Below are 19227 nucleotides of genomic sequence, written 5' to 3'. Positions count from 1 at the left end.
TGTAACAATATTGTGGTTCTGAATTTAAAAAAAACCAAAACAACAACAGCAACAGCAAAAAAAAAGAAACAAACGCCCACTCAACAAAGCAAAACCAATGTAGAACCTGCTAGTATCTCACCCTTCTTGTCCATGCTGGTGTTTAATTTCTAGACAACTCTTGTATTGTGTAATTGAATAATCAGTTGTGTTTCAATAGCTTTTTCTGAAGTCTATTCAAGAAGGGAGGGAAGTTCTATGACATGTATTACAAAGAAGAGAAAAGTGTCTGTTTAGCAGATTCTTTGTTTTTAGATTTAATAAAATATTACAGAATTCATTGCTTAACCCCTTTAGTCTTAAATATGATTTCATACTCTAAAATGTGTTACTGAGTTTAAATATATTTTGGAGTTTGTTTTCTGCAGTAGATTGATAAACTAAGTGATATAATTGAGGTATGAAAACCAATGGAGTCACTAACTGCCTGTGGATGTTTTGTATCCTTACCCTCTTTATAAAAAAGTTTGTCTCTGAAGATTCTAGCAGTGGAGCTTCACAGCATGGACATCATAAAATCACCACAATATAAAAATCTTTGCTGGCTCCTTCTGTAGCATTCATGATACTGGGCAAATAATATCTGTAGAAGTTATACTTTTGTTTTCTTGCTATTTATTACAAGTAATTTATTTAAACTAAGCAATAAGAGATAAATTATGTGATAAATTATAAATGCAAATGACGTAGTACCTCTACCAAATTACTGTTGATCATTTAATATGTTCATGGGCTCTGTGAAATACGGCTGTATTACCCTGATTGACAGGAAGAATTGAGCTGCAAAGATTTTCTGAATAGGAAATTCCAAATGCAGCATATGAGGTTCTCATTTTTCTTTTGGCGTTTCCTAATTCATCATCATCACCATAATTACATTTTCATGCCAATAAAATTGTCCCTAAACCAAGCTTCACAAAAAATGTTTTCAGCCTGGACTTCATTTAAAATACTTGGCCCTTTAAGAATAATAAAAGGAAAATCATGTGCTGACTTGTGCAGGTCTGCTGTCATTCAAGACCTGGTCCTCCATCTAGTTTTAATCCTAACCGTAACTGCTGGTTATCAAGCAGGTAAGTGCTTCCAGGCAACAGTTATGGTAGAAACTGTGTTAGATTGTCTAGTGCCTAATCAGAAGTGGCCACTGAAAATGACAACCCCCACACCCTATAACCCCTGCCAGCTTTTGTCACACATATACTGTAATCTGGTTTCCCTGCAGGGTGTAGGACTTGCCTCAGAGCAATGTGTAAAAGATGTTTCAAAGTAGAGTTGGGCTCAAGGTTCAGAGTTGGAAGGGTCACTTCCAGGACAAATTTGGAATGGACTCACTATTACAGATAGGTGAAGACAAACACTGCCTAAGCTGCCATGGTTTCTCAGGGCTGAGTTTTGATGTCTCTCAACTTAGAGATTTTCTTCTTTTTAAAAGGATGATTGAATGGTTACAACTGAAGATGAAGTCATATGATCTAACACTGTGGCTGGATATTTGGTGCATTACTTAAGACTTGCCAGTCTGTCTCAGATATGTAGGAAAATGAGGAAGGTGATGTTTGAGGTGGGAGAGAAGAATCAGTCCCAGCTCTTCTGTAGCATGGCAGAGCCTGCCCTGCCCTGCTGTGTTGAACACTGACCTCCTAGTGTTTCCTGCAGTTACTACTGCCACTTCAGCCCATCTAGTTGAGTGTATGGTAGGTTATGTTCAGTGCTATGTGGTTCTGTTGTTTTGATTTGGTTTTTCTTTTAGGCAACAGTTGCCTAATGCTGGTTGTATGAACATTGCCATCAGCCCTACTGTGAGAGCTGAACAAATACTAATAGCTGTGGGAAGCTTGAAGAGAAAATTGTAAGTGAAGTGGAAGCAAAAATTACTACAAGTAATTGTTTGGGAGAACACAGAAACTGGAGAAATATAGGGTAAAATGAAGGATGCATGAAAAAAAAAAAAGTCTCTTAGGTTTCCTGCTTTTCTTGTTACCTATGGAACAGAGTCACTGAGACAGCTTGGTTTTGTTTTAGAATAGGGCAGGCTTCTTTTAGGGTAGAAAAGGTGTATTTGACAAGAAGAGGAAGCAAAAATGAGGAATAATGTCAGATAAGCATTTTGGTTTCATTCCTGGAGATTTGGAACTAGCTTTATAATTCTCCAATGATTGCTTTGCAGGCTTCTTGGAAGGAAACAGAAGTAGTTGGAAGCTAAATCATAGACTGTTTTGAAAGAAAGAGGAGAGGGAGCTTAACATTTATGCAGAGAAATATGCAAGCCAAAATGAGAAAGCAGAGGGGAAAGATGGAATTGAAAACCAGCATTTCAGGCTAGTTAAGAAAATGGAGAGTCAAGAGCTGAGGGGAAGAGGTACATGCTTGCAAGTGCATGGCATAATTAACAAGTTAGACTAAACATTTGGAATAAATAATTTCTGTATGTTTCCTTGTATTACAAAAATGCATCTGAAATTTTATGTTCAGCTAACACAGCTCATGTCACATACCAAGATTTTTAAAAAAGCATATAGTTGAAGCATTAAATAAACATACATGTTTCTGAAGTAAGTATTTTCAACAAACATGTAAAGCATAAATACAGATTCAGGACCTTAACTCTAGCTCTCAGGTATCTTCTTTTGTTACTTTTATTGCCTGCTATAAAAGAATGGTTCATGAATTCCCTCTTCTCATTGTCCTTTGTGAATTATAAAGAAGTCTCTTTTCTGTGGTTCTTAGCTGCTGTGTAGTTGGTAAAAATAATTGGCAAAAGCAAGTATTTTTCCCAGACATTGGAGCTGAGGACTCCAAAACTAAGCTTTGCTTACCTGCAGAGAGACAGGTCAATGTTTATTATCAAACGGGAGGTATACATTTTGACACCACATAAACAGAAGTTACTTCTCTTCTGTTACAGCAGTGTGTTTTCAATGGCTACTGCAGAGCTAGCAGTTAGGAGTAGATAAAGATAAGATTAAAAGTCATCAGTTCAAAGTTCAGAGGAGATCATTACCTTCAAGGACAGAAACAGATGAATTTGTTAGCCACTGCTTTATAGGAGAAGCACTTTACTTCTGACAATCTTATATCACAAGAGAAGTGGGTAAGGCCAGTTACAGGTTAATAGAGTGCCACGTTTACTTATCAGAGTTCATACACTAGTTTGACATGGTTGACCACTGAAAATATAAAGCTAAAGCTATTGTAGCATACATTTTTATTAAACAAAATGCCCGGGTCTCTTATTGTAATTCTTGTGTTAGGCAGATAGTTAAATGAGATTTGTAAATGTTCAAGTATTTGAATTAAAGCAAACAAGTAATGAAATAATTTTCCATTAAAATTATATATTAAACAGGTTTTTGCATAATTTTGCATGTGTTCAGCTTTTCTTAAGTGTGTGAGAAGAGTTTTAGAGAGTTTTAACAAGTTAAACCAACTTTTAAGACCAGTCAGATTTGTTAAGAAGTTATGGATAAAATCTCACAAAGTTTCTTCTCCATGTTTCAAACTCAGGCTGAAGCTTCTGGTGCCCCTGCCATGTTAATGGTGTGCCTAAAATCTCATTTCAATTTTTTCCCCTTTTCTGAGCACATTTCTGTCTATGCATGTAGAAAAGCCCATGAAAAACTTTTGCTCCTTTTCACTGTGGAAAACATGGTTGAAATGATCCTGGTTCTAGAAGAAGAAGAGAGCTTAGTATTTCTGTCAGTAGACCTAGTTCTGAATAGTGTTTCTTTTATGTGTAAATCTTAAGCAATGATAATGTATTCATTTGAGATATGACATAGAGAAGTTCAAAATTTCCAATTATTTTAAAGTAGGCTCTCAGAATTATACTGCTTTTTCCTCCCCACTATGTAAATCTATAATTAGAAGAAAACCTGGAAAAAAATGTGAAAGAGGGAAGAATATATATAATTGTAGAAAAACATTTGTGTATAGTATGGATCTTTTTCCCTAATTGAAATACATCTGCATATGGTTCATTACAGTGTGAAATGTCTGTTACATCTGCTGCTAAAATGCTGCATCTTCAATTTAGAGTAAACTCTCACTGGTAGTAGACAAGTTACTTGGTTATTTTTTGTCATCTTTTAGTATTTTCTTAGGTCTTCTAGCATATGATCTAGACCTTATTAGGAAATGCAAATTTTAAAACTACACCTGAAGAATTATGCAGGCAAAAGGAAATAATAATCCTACCAAATTTCCTAAGTAATTCTCCTGTAAAACTAGGAGGTGAACATGGCTTTTCACAGCAACTTTGTGTCTCTACTTAAATAAGCAGTGCCATCATTTCTACTATGAATTTCTGAAGGAACACAATCATCTCTCGAGACTGATAGATACCAACAGATGAAGTAATAAGTGATGTGCTCAATGGGGGACAGTTTAAATAGAGAAAATCTAATGGGAAGTAGCTACATTAGTAGCAGATGGGTTTACTTTCTGGATCTCTAACTGAGTGAAAAACCTAGCTTACTTAAAATTTGTCTTCCAGATTCCTAGCCTGATAAGAAAGGTGGATAAAGCAGTTTATTTACTTGGCTTCAGTGCTGTGATGATGTGTTTTGTTTAAACTTGCTATTGTTGTTTGATTTGTATCTAGGCTATTTTTATGATTCCTACAAATCCCCCTCCAACCTTCCGGAAGCCAGAGCTCTGGTCTGATGAATTCACAGATTTTGTGAAGAAATGCTTAGTGAAAAATCCTGAACAAAGAGCTACAGCAACACAGCTGCTACAGGTCAGTCTCAGTTGCTGAGGAAATGCAGGTTTTATGGCTTTTTTCCTAGTCTCAAACCAGAACTGTTGTGAATTTCTAAGGGCAAATCTCATTTTAACTATTAACACGCCTTATTTCTTTACCATTTTGTAGTCTTTTTTCTGTCTGTATCTGTACACCCATTTTATTTCTCCTTTGCTGCTTCTAAATATTAATTGCTTTTTATATAGTTCAGGGCTGGTTCTTGCTATTAAAATTGGATCCTTTCTTTGTGGTTAGGGGCCCTTAATAGATTTCAGGATTTAGGCAAGTGTTAAGTAAAAGAATTGAGCCCAGGTTACCCCGCGGTGTGGACCACCCATGGAGTATGTTCAGTCTGTCCTTCTGGTCGAGTCAGATTAAGCAGACAGGTTGCTCTGTGTCCTAGAAGAGTCTGATGCAGAGGGACAGTATAAGGACTTTGTTCTTGGGCTAAGTTATATCAAGTGGGCACTTTTAAATTTGAGCCACATTTGGTGCTGTGTACCTATGGAGCCTGGGCAAGATGCAGCAGGCTTGTGGCTGCTTGCTGATGTGGGCTTCTAGTAGCTGCAGAAGCTTAACAGTTGCATCTTTTTGGTGTTGAGATAGAAATAAAGCAGAGAGATTTAAAAGAACTACAAAAAAATCAAACAGGAGGGACTGATCTATCATGAAAGATTTAGTCTTTGTGAAATGGACACAATTTTACAGGGGCAATACATTTTATAGTGCATGGGGGAGAAAAAAATTGCTAGGAAAATTTTCTCGTTTGGTGTCATATTTGTGTTATCCAAGGCCTTCAGGGCTGTCGTAATACACTTACAAGAAGCTAGGAAAAACAAAGAACAAAGATAGTGAAAGAGGTAAAAAAAAAAAATCTAGAAAAATTACAGGTTTTCATGGTGATTGAAACAGAATCTAAAACTTCCTGTAAATTAGCTTGCTTTGATATTAAGACAGAAGTGAAGAAAATTAATAGGTCCTTTGCTCCTTTTATTTTTCTGATTCCTAGTTCATTGAATGTTTGGATAATGTGTTCTTTTACACTTCTCACTGCTGTTCGTATATATTATTCTTCATTTTCCTTGTTCATCATTCTACGTAAGAACCTGATCTTCTGAAAGGTCATCATTAAGACACTCATGCTAGATCTATTCTGTCTCTAGCTTGCAATGGTCTCTTTTAAAATTTAAATCCCAGTGAACTCCACTACAAGGAGAATATAAACATCTTGTGAAGTAGTTTCCAGCATGTGTGATGGCACTGAAGGTTCTATGGGTTTATGTGAGTGGGTATGAAAGTATTGCTTGTGGGGAAAGATCATGGAGGAGGAAAAAGAGTAACTCAATTAATGTATCAAGGGAGAAGATGGATAATAGGTGTAGGACAATTTAAAAATATTTAATAATAAATTTCTGAGGTTATTAGAGTTATGTTTTGCTTAAACTGTGTTTGCATGTAATGATGCAAAAAGCAGAATTTTTCTAACAGCACATATTTTACTCGACAGCAACGTAAATGTAAATGGTATCATGCACATTAAAGGAAGAAGTGATGTTTTAAATGGCCTTGACTTAAAAATGCATCTTCCTGCTAAAAATAACATTTTTTTTGCTTGTTCCACATTTTAGCATCATAGACCGAGAAATGTGTTATGACATATAAAGTACAGGTTTGTTGAAGTAGTTGCTCTGCTTAGAGCCGCTAATTTATGCTGTCAGTTTGTTAAGATTAATTAAATTCTGTAACTGAATATCTGGAAAAGTTTGTTTTTCTATGTCAGACAATTACTGCTCCATTTATTTACCACTTACTGCACATTTCCTTTGGACAATTATATCCTTAACTATTAAACAGTTGTTATATGATTACATTTCCCAAGGCTTGTTTTTTTAAAAAATATTTCAAGTAAAATTTTAGTTATTAAGCAGCTAAAAGATAGTGCAGACTGTAATTGCTGTGTAATAGAAAATACTGTTTATCACTGAAATCTGTGGTGTTGAATAATACTTGTAATTATATCAGACATGTAACTATTGTAGTGATATACTTAGATGAATTTTTTTTTCCTAGCATACATTTATTAAGAATGCCAAGCCAGTTTCAATTTTAAGAGACCTGATCACTGAAGCTATGGAGATAAAGGCAAAACGACATGAAGAACAGCAGAGAGAACTAGAAGAGGAGGAAGAAAATTCGGTGTGTACTTTTTTTTTCTGCTAACTCTCTCTACTTTATAGATAAGTTGCTGTTTTTTCCCTACATCCTGTACTTGTGTTCAGATATTTTACCAGGATAGTTAGTTATGATCACAGGAAGTAGTGATTACGATATGGTTTGAATCAAGTTGCACCTATAAAGTGAAAATAGTGACAGCATTCAGTTCTTCACACAATGTTGTCAACATGTGGTTGAAGAGAGAAGCAGATCATGTGATAAAAAGGTTACATTTAGAGTTGTTTGGAAATGTTAGGAATAAGTCAGTGTTCCTGGCAGCATTACTCCCTCTACATGATTTATTTTAGGACAGTCTTATGCAATGCAACAGTATGTACTTCAAAGAAGTGTATTGCCACACATGACTGAGAGCCAAGGTCATTCAGGAATAACACACAGGAACGATGGAGACTGCAATGTTAGTAGAAATCTTACAGCTTTGAGCAAACAGAGCAGTAGACTGCAGTAGACTGCAGTAATGCAGTCTGCCCCAACTGCAGAATCCTTGTTATGTATTACAGAGCGTTAGGTGATGATCTATATATAGGAATATTTTTCAAGCAGATTATGTGTTTTGTTTTGTATCCTAACAGACAGAATGGTCTTCTGTTTGTTGGATGTTTTCTTGTTCTAAGATTATTGACTGCATGTGTTTATAAAGATGGTTTACTCTGGATTGTATTTGCTTAGTATTAAAACAGGCAGGGAAGTCTCAGATTATTTATTTATTTTTACATTAGGAAGTGTTGCCTATGTGGAGATGTGTGACTTGACATGCAGTTGATGTTTGTGACCTGATATGTTGAATAGTTGGTCTCTGAAGAGACTGATTTATTACCAACATAAAAACCTCATGCCTTGACTAACATGCTTTCCTCCTTGCTTTTGCCTTCTGAACTGCGGACCTTAAACATTTGTTTTGTTGTTGATGTTTTTTGCATTAACCCCAAATTAGGTATGACATCTAATTACTTAGTCTGAGGTTCAGGTGAGAAATCTGATGGTCAGGTGTGGTTGAAACAGTCCACGCCAGCTCAGTATATGGTATCCACCTTCCCTCTCCCACTACTGGGTTGAAGGGTACAATACAAGTTTGGCCCACCTTGACCAAAGGAGCTGTTAGCAACTCCTCATGCTTTTTGTGTGGTTACAAAAGTCAGAATGTAACTTTTTTAACTTCTTTTTTTTTCTTTACCCCTCCTGGATTATTCAGTGTTCAGCATAAGGGAACCTCAAATCCAGAATTGGGGCAGGAGTCTGTTATTTTCAGTACCATTGCAGTAGATGGGAATTTTGCTGTGTGCTTTTGTGGTGTAGTCAAGGAACAGGTTATGAATTAAAAATACAGTGAGACTTTGCTTGTCACTAAGACAGGTAAAAAGATAGGTGCTTCAGATCTGAAAATAACAAAAGTATCTTTGGTTAGCAGGGCTGAGAGAGTGGAATCACAGCATGTTTGAAATTGGCAGGGACTGCTGGAGGTCATCTGCTGTAACTCCCCTACTCAAGCAGGGCCACCTTGAACCAGTTCCTCAGAACCACGTCCTGACAGCTTTTTTAATATCTCCAAGGACTTCACAACTTTCTGTACAGCTCATGCCAATGCTTGGTCACCCTCACAGTAAAAAAAATAAAAAGTGTTTCCTGATGTTGGGAGGGAACCTGCTATGTTTCAGTTTATGTCTGTTGCCTCTGGTCCCACTAGTGCTGAGCAGAGGGAAAGGTTCACCTCCCTCCACCTGCTGGCAACACTTTTCTGGGATACCATTTTAAAAATAACAGTTGTAATCTACGCAAATGCTAAGTTTGTCATCTTGTACTTATGCTAACAGAAGTATAGGGTCTGTAATCTTATACATGTGCATAACATCAACAAACCTGGAACCAGAAGTCAGCTTCTGCTCAGAATAAATTGCTCTTAAATGTAAGACAGAAAGTCAGAGTGAATAACAGAGAAGCACAGGCAGATGAGATACTAGGTTAGTCAGCATGGGAAGCTCTGGCATTAGCATACCTTGTTCAATTTTTCTTTCAGAATCATGATAACAGAATTGTAGAATGGTTTGGGTTGGAAGAGACCTCAAAGATCATCTAGTTCCAACCCCCCTGCACGGACAGGGACACCATCCTCCCTCACCACAAGACCAGGTTGCTCAAAGCCCCATCCAGCCTCCCCTTGAGCACTTCTAGTATCACCAACCTCACACTAACAAATTTCTTCATTATGTCTAACCTAAATCTACCCTCTTCTAGCCTAAATCCTTTACTCCTTGTCCTGTCACTGCACACCCTGGTAAAAAGTCCCTCCCCAGCTTTCCTGTATGCTCCCTTCAGGTACAGAAAGGCTGCTGTAAGTTCCCACCGGAGCGTTCTCTTCTCCAGGCTGAACAGCCCCAACTCTCTCAGCCTGTCTTCATAGGAGAGGTGCTCCAGCATTCAGATCATCTTCTTGGCCGTCCCCTGGACTTTCTCCAGGAGCTACATGTCCTTGTTATGTTGGGGGCTCCAGGACAGGACACAGTACTCCACGTGGGGTTTCATGAGAGCCAAGTAAAGGGGGAGAATCACCTCCCCTGACCTGCTGGCCACGCTTCTTTCAATGCAGCCCAGGACACGGTTGGCTTTCTGGACTGCAAGCACACGTTGCTGGCTCATGTTGAACTTTTAATTGTTCAACACCCCCAGCTCCTTCTCCTCAAAACTGTTCTTGATCCATTTTCTGCCCAGCTTGTATTTGTGCTTGGGATTGCCCCAACCCAGGTGCAGGACCTTAGCCTTATTGAACTTCATGAGGTTTGCATGGGCCCACCTCGCAAGCCCATAAGGGTCCCTCTGGATGGCCTCACCACACAGTTTGGTGTCTCAGCAGCAAACTTGCTGAGGATGCACCCAATGCCACTGTCCATGTCGCTGACGAAATTGTTAAACCCTACCAGTCCCAGTACCACTCGTCACAGATCTCCATCTGAACATCGAGCTGCTGATGACCACTTTTGAAGTGTGACCATCCAGCCAGTTCCTTACCCAGTGAGTGGTCTATCCATCGATTCTGTATCATTCCAGTTTTGATACCAGGATTTTGTGTGGGACAGTGTTGAAGGCTTTGCACAGGTCCAGGTAGATGACATGAGTTGCTCTTCCTTTGTCCACTGATGCCGTGGCCCCATTTTAGAAGGCCACCAAATTAGTCTGGCAGGATTTGCCCCTGGTAAAGCCATGTTGGATGGCACCAATCATCCCTTTGCTTTCCACATGCCTTAGCAGAGCCTTCGGGAGGATCTGCTCCATGATCTTGCCAGGCACGGAGGTGAGACTGACTGCTCTGTAGTTCCCTGGGTCCCTTTTTTCCCTTTTTGAAAATGAGAGTTATGTTTCCCGATTTTCCAGTCAGTGGGAATTTCTTCAGACTGCCAAGACTTTTCAAATACGATGAACAGAGTCTTAATTTAATAGATAATACTAAATTATGTTTAGTGTTAGCGGCTGGAAAGAGAGATGGATCCTGGATATTAAATGCATAATATATTGCATTTGGACATAATTACATAAGCCTGTGTGGTTGTGATTTGAGCTAAGTAGTTTGCTTCCTCAGCAAGATAAGGTCGCTGCTTCTATAGGTCTCTTTTAATGCAAAGTAAACTTTGTGAAGGATGGACTTGAAGTGACACTGAAGCTAGGCTGAATGCAAAACACACAAGAGATTAATGTAAGCTATCTTGTAATATTTTAGAGCATAAGACAAGCTTATGAGTTCTTGTGGGTAGTGACTGCATGTTGCTAGGGGATAGTCACTGCTTGAACTACAGTCAGCTCAACAGGTTGTTCTAACTGTCTTTGGGGAAAACACAGAAAGGTTAATCCTTACAATTTTGTGTCTGTTTTGTTTGCTGTGAGGTCCAGTAGTAGACTAGGATACACAAATAGTCTGTAATCAAATTCATTGTGGGCTAAGGTGTAAACCAGGCTCTCTTGTATTTGTTACAGACGTATGCATGCAGTATATAATGACAGTAATTCAGCAATACCATGGTAAGGAGATATAGTTTGACTAGTTCTCCAGCAAAGACCAGATTTGCTTATGGCAGAGAAAATGGGTATTTAAAAAAAATTGTTTGTGTCGTTCTTGTATACTTCAGAATGAGGAAGTAGTAGATCTCTCTGATCTTGGGGGAGGCTCCTAATGTAGAGAAAGGTCACATGCAAAGATAAGAAGATACACTACTTGCAAAACAGAAATAGTAGGTGGTGCTGATGGCAAAGTGGGTAGTGGTGCTTGCTAGTTTGATAATTTTGTATTTTTTACCCTGATCATGGATAGATAAATTGCATTACTCCTGGAGATTATTCTGGAGAGGTTTTGTGCCTTTTTTTTGCTTGAGTTCTATGAGCTTTATCAAAGGAATACTGTAAGGCATCATGTATTTACAACTGCAAAGATACCTTGCAATGGACAAGATAATGTCAGGTATTTTTGCTGTAAGGTTTATATTGAATAGTTAAACTTTTGAAGAAGTTTGCTCTTACAAAAAGATAAAGTAAAAAGGATTTTTTGTTTTTGATTTTAAAGAGATTTCTGTTTATGTTCTATTATGCTGTTGAGATGTTTTAATTTCATACGTTTTGGTATTGTTTTAAGATTCTAAAAGATAACCTGCAATAAGGTTTGTAATTAGGATGAAATTTTTACTTTCGTTAAAACTGTTAATGTGATACTTGTTAGTAAGTAAGGCAGAACTAGTCTTGTTCCAAATTATTTTTAATAATTGTTTGGTTGTAATACAGACTTCCTATGTCTTGTAACTGATTTTCAATGCAGTACATCATTGTAAGAAATTCCAGAATGGAGAGATCACACCAGCATCTTGTTCAGTTGCTGTCACTAAAGGTTCTGATAAGTTAAAAGCACAAAACCAACCAAACTAGGAAACAGCAGAGCAAACGGTTACCATTTTTTATTTAATCAGATAAATTTCTGTACCGTTTTTCCAGCATGCACGTTATTCATGTACTGTGATGCTAGAAGACTCCTGAGCAAACATGTAGGGGTGATTGAGACCTGAATAAGGTTAAATTCTGGACAGCACTGATTTTAGTTTTTAGAGCATAAGAGGAAGAGATTGATCAGTGGACACACAACTCCTTAAAGAAAATTAGGATAGAAAGGAGAAGAATACAAGGAAAGCATTGGAACTAACATTTATGTTTGTCAATTAAAAAAACCTCAATTTAACAACCCCCCCAAAAAATCACCACTTTAATTTGAAATAATGTGTAATTACAAGATAAGCTCAAAGAATTTATTTTTCTTTTAATTTAGAACCTGTTTGGGAAACTGCCAGAAAAACAAATGAAGCGGTTCTTTTTACACTTCTGAGTGTTTATTCTTTCCGTTTTGGAAGGGGAAAACAGATAATACAAGTGCCAGTTGGGTGTACTGCAGTGGGTAAAGTCAGCTGTCCAGCATGCAAGATTAAAGATAATGCAATTTCTTAAAGATAAATAACCACTGCACATTCCTCCTTAGTACCCGTTTTCATAGAACCCTGAAGAAATGCAGTTGTGTTTGTGTTTAGTTTTTATGACTCTATGAACATACAGTTCAAAAAATAATACAGGTTTTGATAAGCCAACATGCAATGATTTCTTTTCTTGACATAGATAATAACAGTCCCTATGTTACCTTGTGTAGTAGTAGTTACAATGAATCATGCATATATTTCTTCGTATTTTAGTATCTCTAAAAGTTTTCAAGTTGTATGTGGAATTGGAGTAATTTTTCAGTTGGAAAGTAATAGCCATGTAGCACATAAATTTTGGAAAATTGTACCTTAAAAGTGACTTTTTCCCAATGATATCCCTATGAAGTACAAACCATAGAAGTGCGAAGGTAAACTCAAGCCTGGAGAAATGCATATTTAATAACAGCTAGAAGCAAGAGTAAATATTGATGTTAGTGTTAAGTAGAGTCTATCAGTGTTAAAGGTCTCTCATGGGCAGTGAATTGAGTCCATATACTGTTGAAAAAGAATGGTTTGAGTTAACCTGTCAGGGACTTGGATTTATTGATCTAAACCCCGAAGAATTTCCTATGTGAAGTGTGACCAGTTGTGCTCATTATTCACTGGTTCATGTTTTGGGACCCATCACGAAGGAAAGTGTAAAATGTTTTAAGTATGATGTTCCATTTTTTTTAGGAAACTGGATTTATCCCTTACAGTTACATTTGAATAAGTTCTTATAGTTTTAATTCTCTCTTAAAGCCATGTATGTTTTATTGTGGGCACTCGGGTTATAAGTGACTTAAATAACTGCAAGAAGAATGGAGATGAATGAGTGGTTTTGGAGAATGAATCGGATGCAAAGATGTCACAGTTACATACATAATTTTCAGGATTAATTCAGGTTTTCCTTCAAGTGAGGAAGTCTCATCCATAAAAGTGATTTATATATTTTTTTTTACCACTTTCTGTGAACATTTTATAGTATGGGAAGTTGTCAACTGTAATGTAAATATTTTTTGCTGTTCGATAATTCGTATTGTACAGCTATGAATAAATGTCCTGGTTAGATACAGTCTTCATGTCTGTATCTTTCCAGAGAGATACAATATCTTTATAAATACTGTGCTCTAAATTGATTTTATGCCTGTTACGGAAGTTGCTTATGTGATAAGAATGCCTTCTGACAAACTGACATGTTTTGATAGGTGCTGAGGTAATTGTACAGATTTTTTTAATTAAGCAAAAATTGCAAGTGGTGTATTCTACAGAAGGTTAATACCAATATCAAAATTTAAATATTAGGTTAGGCATTACTAAACATGACCAATCTCTTCTCACGTGCAGTTTTTGAAGAGTGATGTGAATTGGATGCTGAGACTGGGCAGCTGTATTATGGGAATGTAAAGTAACTCGTTGCCTGGCAGCTTGCAGGAAACATGTCTAAATGTTTATTTCTGTGGATCTTTAAAGGAATGTGCTAACCAGCAGCTCTTCCTGTATGTTTTCTTTTACATTTTATTGTCTCTATTATGTGAGAAATGCTTAATTATTCTAGAGTATTCAAACAAGGAACTACTACTTCAGTGCTCCATTTTTGCTTTTCTTAGGCACTTGGTGGTTGGCAACTATCAACAATGTAGCCAGCTGTCCATGATCAGTTATTCCTATATGTAGGCCTATTACATACTCATACAAAAGTTTCTTTGGTTAATCATATATTAATTTTGAGAAGCTGGCATCTATCCTTTGAGACCTTAATTGCTATATTTATTCCTTTATATTTTTACAATACTTAAATACAGGTATTTTAAAGGAATTAGTGAATAATTTGAATTATTCTGTATTCTAAATCTGGTACACTAGGCTGTATTTTTCTGAAGGTTTTTATTTTTATGTTCATGTATCATTCCTGTGTTTGTATGTCATATATCTATGTATTTGTCTCTATATATGTAACTTCACATGACACTGTTAAAACTTTCTATTTTCATAATGTTTTCCTTTAAGCCAAAGAACACCTGTCACATGTGCTAATTACATTTTGTTGCAGTCTTTTAAGTGTCCAGAAGTTAGAAATATGTAAATATGACTTTGTAGAGTGAAATGTAACTACCCATAAAAAGCAAAAACAGCTTTTTAAGAGCGTATTGTTAAAATCCACAGAAACTTAGAGCCAGAAACCTCTTACAGGAAGAGGAAACATGGGGAGGTAGTTGTGAGCAGCAGCAAGTCATTGTTACTGAGTATATCAATTAGAAGGAGGTGGAAAACAATCTTAAACTCTGTTTCATGGCGTGTATATATTGAATTTGATGGGTGTGTGCTAAAAGTTAAGTCCTTGTTGATGGGTTTAATCTTAAGTGGGTGCTCAGTATGAGGCATATACTTGGGTTGTAGTGGGGCTTTATGCATGATAGGAATTTTTACTAAATCCTTGTTCTTGACCAAAAGGTATTATGTGTTTATGTAGCTACTATAGTACTTTCACAAAAAGATAGCTGTGAGTACAGCCACGTTTTTCAAAGGTGATGATGAGGTGTTAATAGTAAATGAAATTATTTTACAAGATACTAAATTTTACCAGCATGTAAATCTTCCTTTAATGTATTGCAGCCTAGTTAGCCGTCTCTGGTGCCCTCTAGTGTTCCTTTCACGTGCGCAAACCATACATATTTGCTTGCCTTGTTTTGTTTTTTTAATCAGTCTTCATTTTTTTTTTTCCTATTAATTAAAAAAATGCAACAGAAAAATCCATTAATCTTTATCAGCTCACTTATTTGCTTCTGTGGCGATGTAGACTCAGATATGATGTGAAAGGCCATCTTTTCTGAGAAAACTGCGTGTGATGATGAGATCTTTCACATTACAAGCATATTGTGAAGTCTTACATGTTGTTTCCACTGAAGTTTTTTTGAATTTGCTTTTCTGATAACTAAATCTCTGTAACTACATTTGCGTGCTTAAAGGATTGCTCTTGTTATTCTGCTAATTTATTTTTATAAATAAGGGAATCTCTGGGGTTACAGGATGTTGGCAATGTTTTGCTTGTACTTGCTTTACGTTATAATGTTCAGTTTTTGTAGTTATTTTTCTCATTTCTGTAGCATTTCAACAGGCATTAGTGCTCTTCTTCATGTGCTTTTCCTGCTGCTGTCTACTAGTGCATTAGAAATCAAATACAAGTTTGGTGCTCATTACTTGTATGCAAGAGAACAGCAGACAGTTTAAATCCAGAGTTAGCTGTTTTTATTTCCTGATTCTTGGATCTGTTTTCATAAACAATATGAGAACACGACACTTCAGCTTTAATATCTTATATTTTTTCCTAGTTAAAATTGAGATTGTGTTTGTTTTCATTTAATCAGTGAGTTTACCTTTACTTAAAACAGATCAAAATTTCTACATCAATATTTACAAACTGTAAAGCATGAATGTGAATTTGCACTAAAGAATCACTTTCATCTCTCATGTAAATGTGCACTTACCCAACTTGTACCCACTGGATATTTTTATAAAGGTACTTTTTCAGATTCAGTATAGTCTACTGCCATTCTAGCTAATTATCATATATGTGAGAAATACTGGAGAGATAGTTCTGGAAGCAATCTGGCTTAACCCACAAAATTAATTATTCTGGGGCATGCACAGGCCCCCCCCCCCCAGTTTTATATTGCTGTTTCTCAGTACATCATTCCTGATCTAGGGAAGATTATTGACCAAAATTGGCATGTACTTCCCTTTTGGGGACCAGTCTGTTAGTACTAGAATAAAACTGTTCTCTTTACTGAGAGACATCGGTAAGAAAAAGGCTTTTGACACTAAAACTGGAAAACAAAATGCTGTTCTTTAGAACAATCCAGATACTTGATTTGACTGAAGAAATACCTTTTTTTAATGAAGCAGAAGTTATAAAAATAGTCACATCTCCATTTCATACTTGTTCTTATTGCTAGCAGTAACTTTTTTTTCCACTAACTTCTAAACTAAAACTTTTTAAGCTTCGGGAAAATATTTCTGATTGCAGTTTTATTAAGTTTTAGGACTATATGCACTGCAAGTGGATAGTGTTATTAGTCAAGAAAATCTGTAAATCACATATAGCTGTGCCTTAAATTCAGAAATTTGCCTGCCTGTATGTTAAGAGATGCCACCTTTAGCACTTAGTAGAGAAACAGCAGTTATGTTGCTAGTCAGTTCTGCAGAATATTGCAGTACTGAAAGAAGCACTTGGAATTAATACCTTAACTGTTCTGACACTTCTAAAATGCAATGCAGAAAGACACCTTTGGACTTCACTTTCTGAGTACCCTTGCTAGAAAGGGAAAAATATAATTTGTAGAAAATATGGGCTAGCAAGAGCCTTGGGGGAGTGGGCAGAGGGTGTGATGGCACATAAAGAAAATCAAAGTTGCCACCAGGAGGAGCAGTACCAAAATATTCTCATTTATTTACTGGCACAGACCTCTGTGTGTTTGGGAATATTGTTATTTTTTAAGGGTAGAGGACTAAATATAGTAGTTTAGGATGCAACTAAAAATCCCAGAAATAATGTGGATTAAGAACTTTAATAATTTTTTAAAATTATAATCTCAAAAATAATGATTCATTTGTCAATTGAAGTTTTAATCACAGATTTAAATCTGTGTCCTGGCTTCACTATGTTATACGGTTAGCCAGACTCTCTGAATCAAAATTAGATCAATTTTTGTGTCTCTCTGTGGAGATGTAATAGAATAATTTTCAGGAGTTGGTGTATTGATATTGCTACTATCTACAATTCACTGTATCTGCTTAGACCAAGTATTAGAGAAAGAGACTCTCCAGCAATGTGGCTGCCTTGTGCATGTAAGTCTGTATGAGAGGCAAATTGTCTGCTGTGTCAGGGAATAAAAGGGAATGAAAGGAACGAGTTAAGTGAGAAGTAGAAAGTTCCAGACCTTGTAGGATTTTAGGGCTTGGGTTTATTTTTTCTGGTCCCATCATGTGTCTGCCCCCCATCATGCCCTGCCTTTACAAGTCTTTTCATAGTTAAAAACTTAAAATGCACAAAGCAAACCAAAGATTTAAGAAAAGGGGTATTTGTGAGTGAGCAAAATCTTGTTTTAATGTTACATGTAGCAACAAGCATGTTATTTGTAAAGGAAAACTTAAATAAGTGTTCTACAATGGTCTTTCAGGCTGTGTAGCTAGAGTACTTTGCTGACCAAGTGAAGTTTTGACACAACATCCATATGTAGTTTTAGAATTGGTGAAAGTAGCGTATGTATGTAAAATTTAGAAACTTGTCATAAAGTGTCTTCACAGCAATGAGTGTTATTTCTTTTATAATTAATAAGAATACTTTAACATTTTATTCCTTGCATTATAGATTTTACTTTTACAGAAAATGTGGATAGTCCATCACATTATTCCTGAAATGCTGTGATGTTGTGGATATAAACTAAATCATACATTGGAAAGCAGTGGGTTTTTCCATTAATATTTTCAAATATTGGTATTCCATATGAATTTTATGATTAATAACTTATATTTTATAATTCATTAACTGGATTGTCTTTAGTTCTGTTTCAATTTCCTGGCTCGTTATTGCCAGTGATGCAAAATGTTACTATATCTCTTCGTGATGTTGGCTCCCTCACCCATTTAGCGATAAAGTGTGTGCTCTACAGACATTATTCTACATAGTATCAACAAATTATTTTGCTCTGTCTTGCGACTGAGGTTTGGAAAGAGAACTAAATACTTAAAGGAAGCCCAGTTGATTTTTCCAAGGTGGACTTCCAGAACTACTTTGAAGGATTGTTTAATAGCTAAATCAAACGGGAGTCAGTCATCTGGGTGTTGTGTTTAATGTAAGATGCTGAACATAATAATTAGTTAAGGGGGGTCAGCACAAATCCTTGGTGATAGGATTTGTGATAGGCAAAAGAACCAAATCAATTTCTATAATTTCTGGTACAGGATTGTACAGTGATATCCAAAACAAGATGCTGGTGCTAAGTGGCTGTGTGGCCCATGTTCCTTTTATATCTCTGAGAAATAAAAATATTTGATTCCTTTATATGGAAGGGTTTTTTTAATTTTGTAATTTTTTAAAAAGTCTTAAATCCTAGCAATACAACTACATCATGTGAAGATGTAAAACTAATACATAAGCATCTAAATGATTGCTTCTTGCTTTTTCTAAATAATTTATTATATACTGACAAATGTTTCTCTACAGGATGAAGATGAGCTAGACTCTCACACCATGGTGAAGACCAGTTCAGAGAGCGCTGGTACCATGAGGGCCACAAGCACGATGAGTGAAGGTGCTCAGACAATGATTGAGCACAACAGTACTATGTTAGAATCAGACTTGGGGACCATGGTAATAAATAGTGATGATGATGAAGAGGAAGACGGGACCATGAAAAGTATGTTAATTTACTTTCCTTTTGTTTTAGTAATGTAATACGTTTTCTCATACTGCCCAAGTTTGTTGTATCATCAATGGCTTTTGAAATGTCAGATTCTGTGTTGAAACAGGGAGGGGGGATATGTGTCTCTAAGCATTCTCTATAGTTTGTGGAGAAAAAGGTGACTATAGTTGGAGAGTCAAAGCAAGCAGAAGCCTGGTTTTGGTGCTTTGCTAAGTCTCTCTGAACAGCCCTACAATTAATCTTCAATTGATTGTCCCTTCTTCTGCTTGTCTTCTGCTTTTTTCCTCCTGTCCACGTACATCTGGAGTGA

The 19227-nt window shown here is 36.4% G+C and overlaps 2 protein-coding genes across 2 annotated transcripts in view; both read left to right on the top strand.

Moving 5' to 3' along the window:
- The window catches only part of RIDA (reactive intermediate imine deaminase A homolog), a 959578-nt gene that overhangs the window by 704491 nt on the left and 235860 nt on the right, over nucleotides 1-19227 (top strand). The gene's annotated exons all lie outside the window — the stretch shown is intronic.
- STK3 (serine/threonine kinase 3) overlaps nucleotides 1-19227 on the top strand; it is a 137532-nt gene that overhangs the window by 64117 nt on the left and 54188 nt on the right. Inside the window, exons 7-9 of the mRNA XM_051610163.1 lie at nucleotides 4640-4777; nucleotides 6851-6976; nucleotides 18719-18911. Of these exons, the coding sequence (XP_051466123.1) occupies nucleotides 4640-4777; nucleotides 6851-6976; nucleotides 18719-18911 (457 nt within the window). The remainder of the gene's footprint in view (nucleotides 1-4639; nucleotides 4778-6850; nucleotides 6977-18718; nucleotides 18912-19227) is intronic.

This window comes from Apus apus, chromosome 2 (genome assembly GCF_020740795.1).
Source record: "Apus apus isolate bApuApu2 chromosome 2, bApuApu2.pri.cur, whole genome shotgun sequence".
NCBI lineage: Eukaryota > Metazoa > Chordata > Aves > Apodiformes > Apodidae > Apus > Apus apus.
Note: the sequence above shows the minus strand (reverse complement) of the source record. Positions and strands in the feature narration are given on the sequence as shown.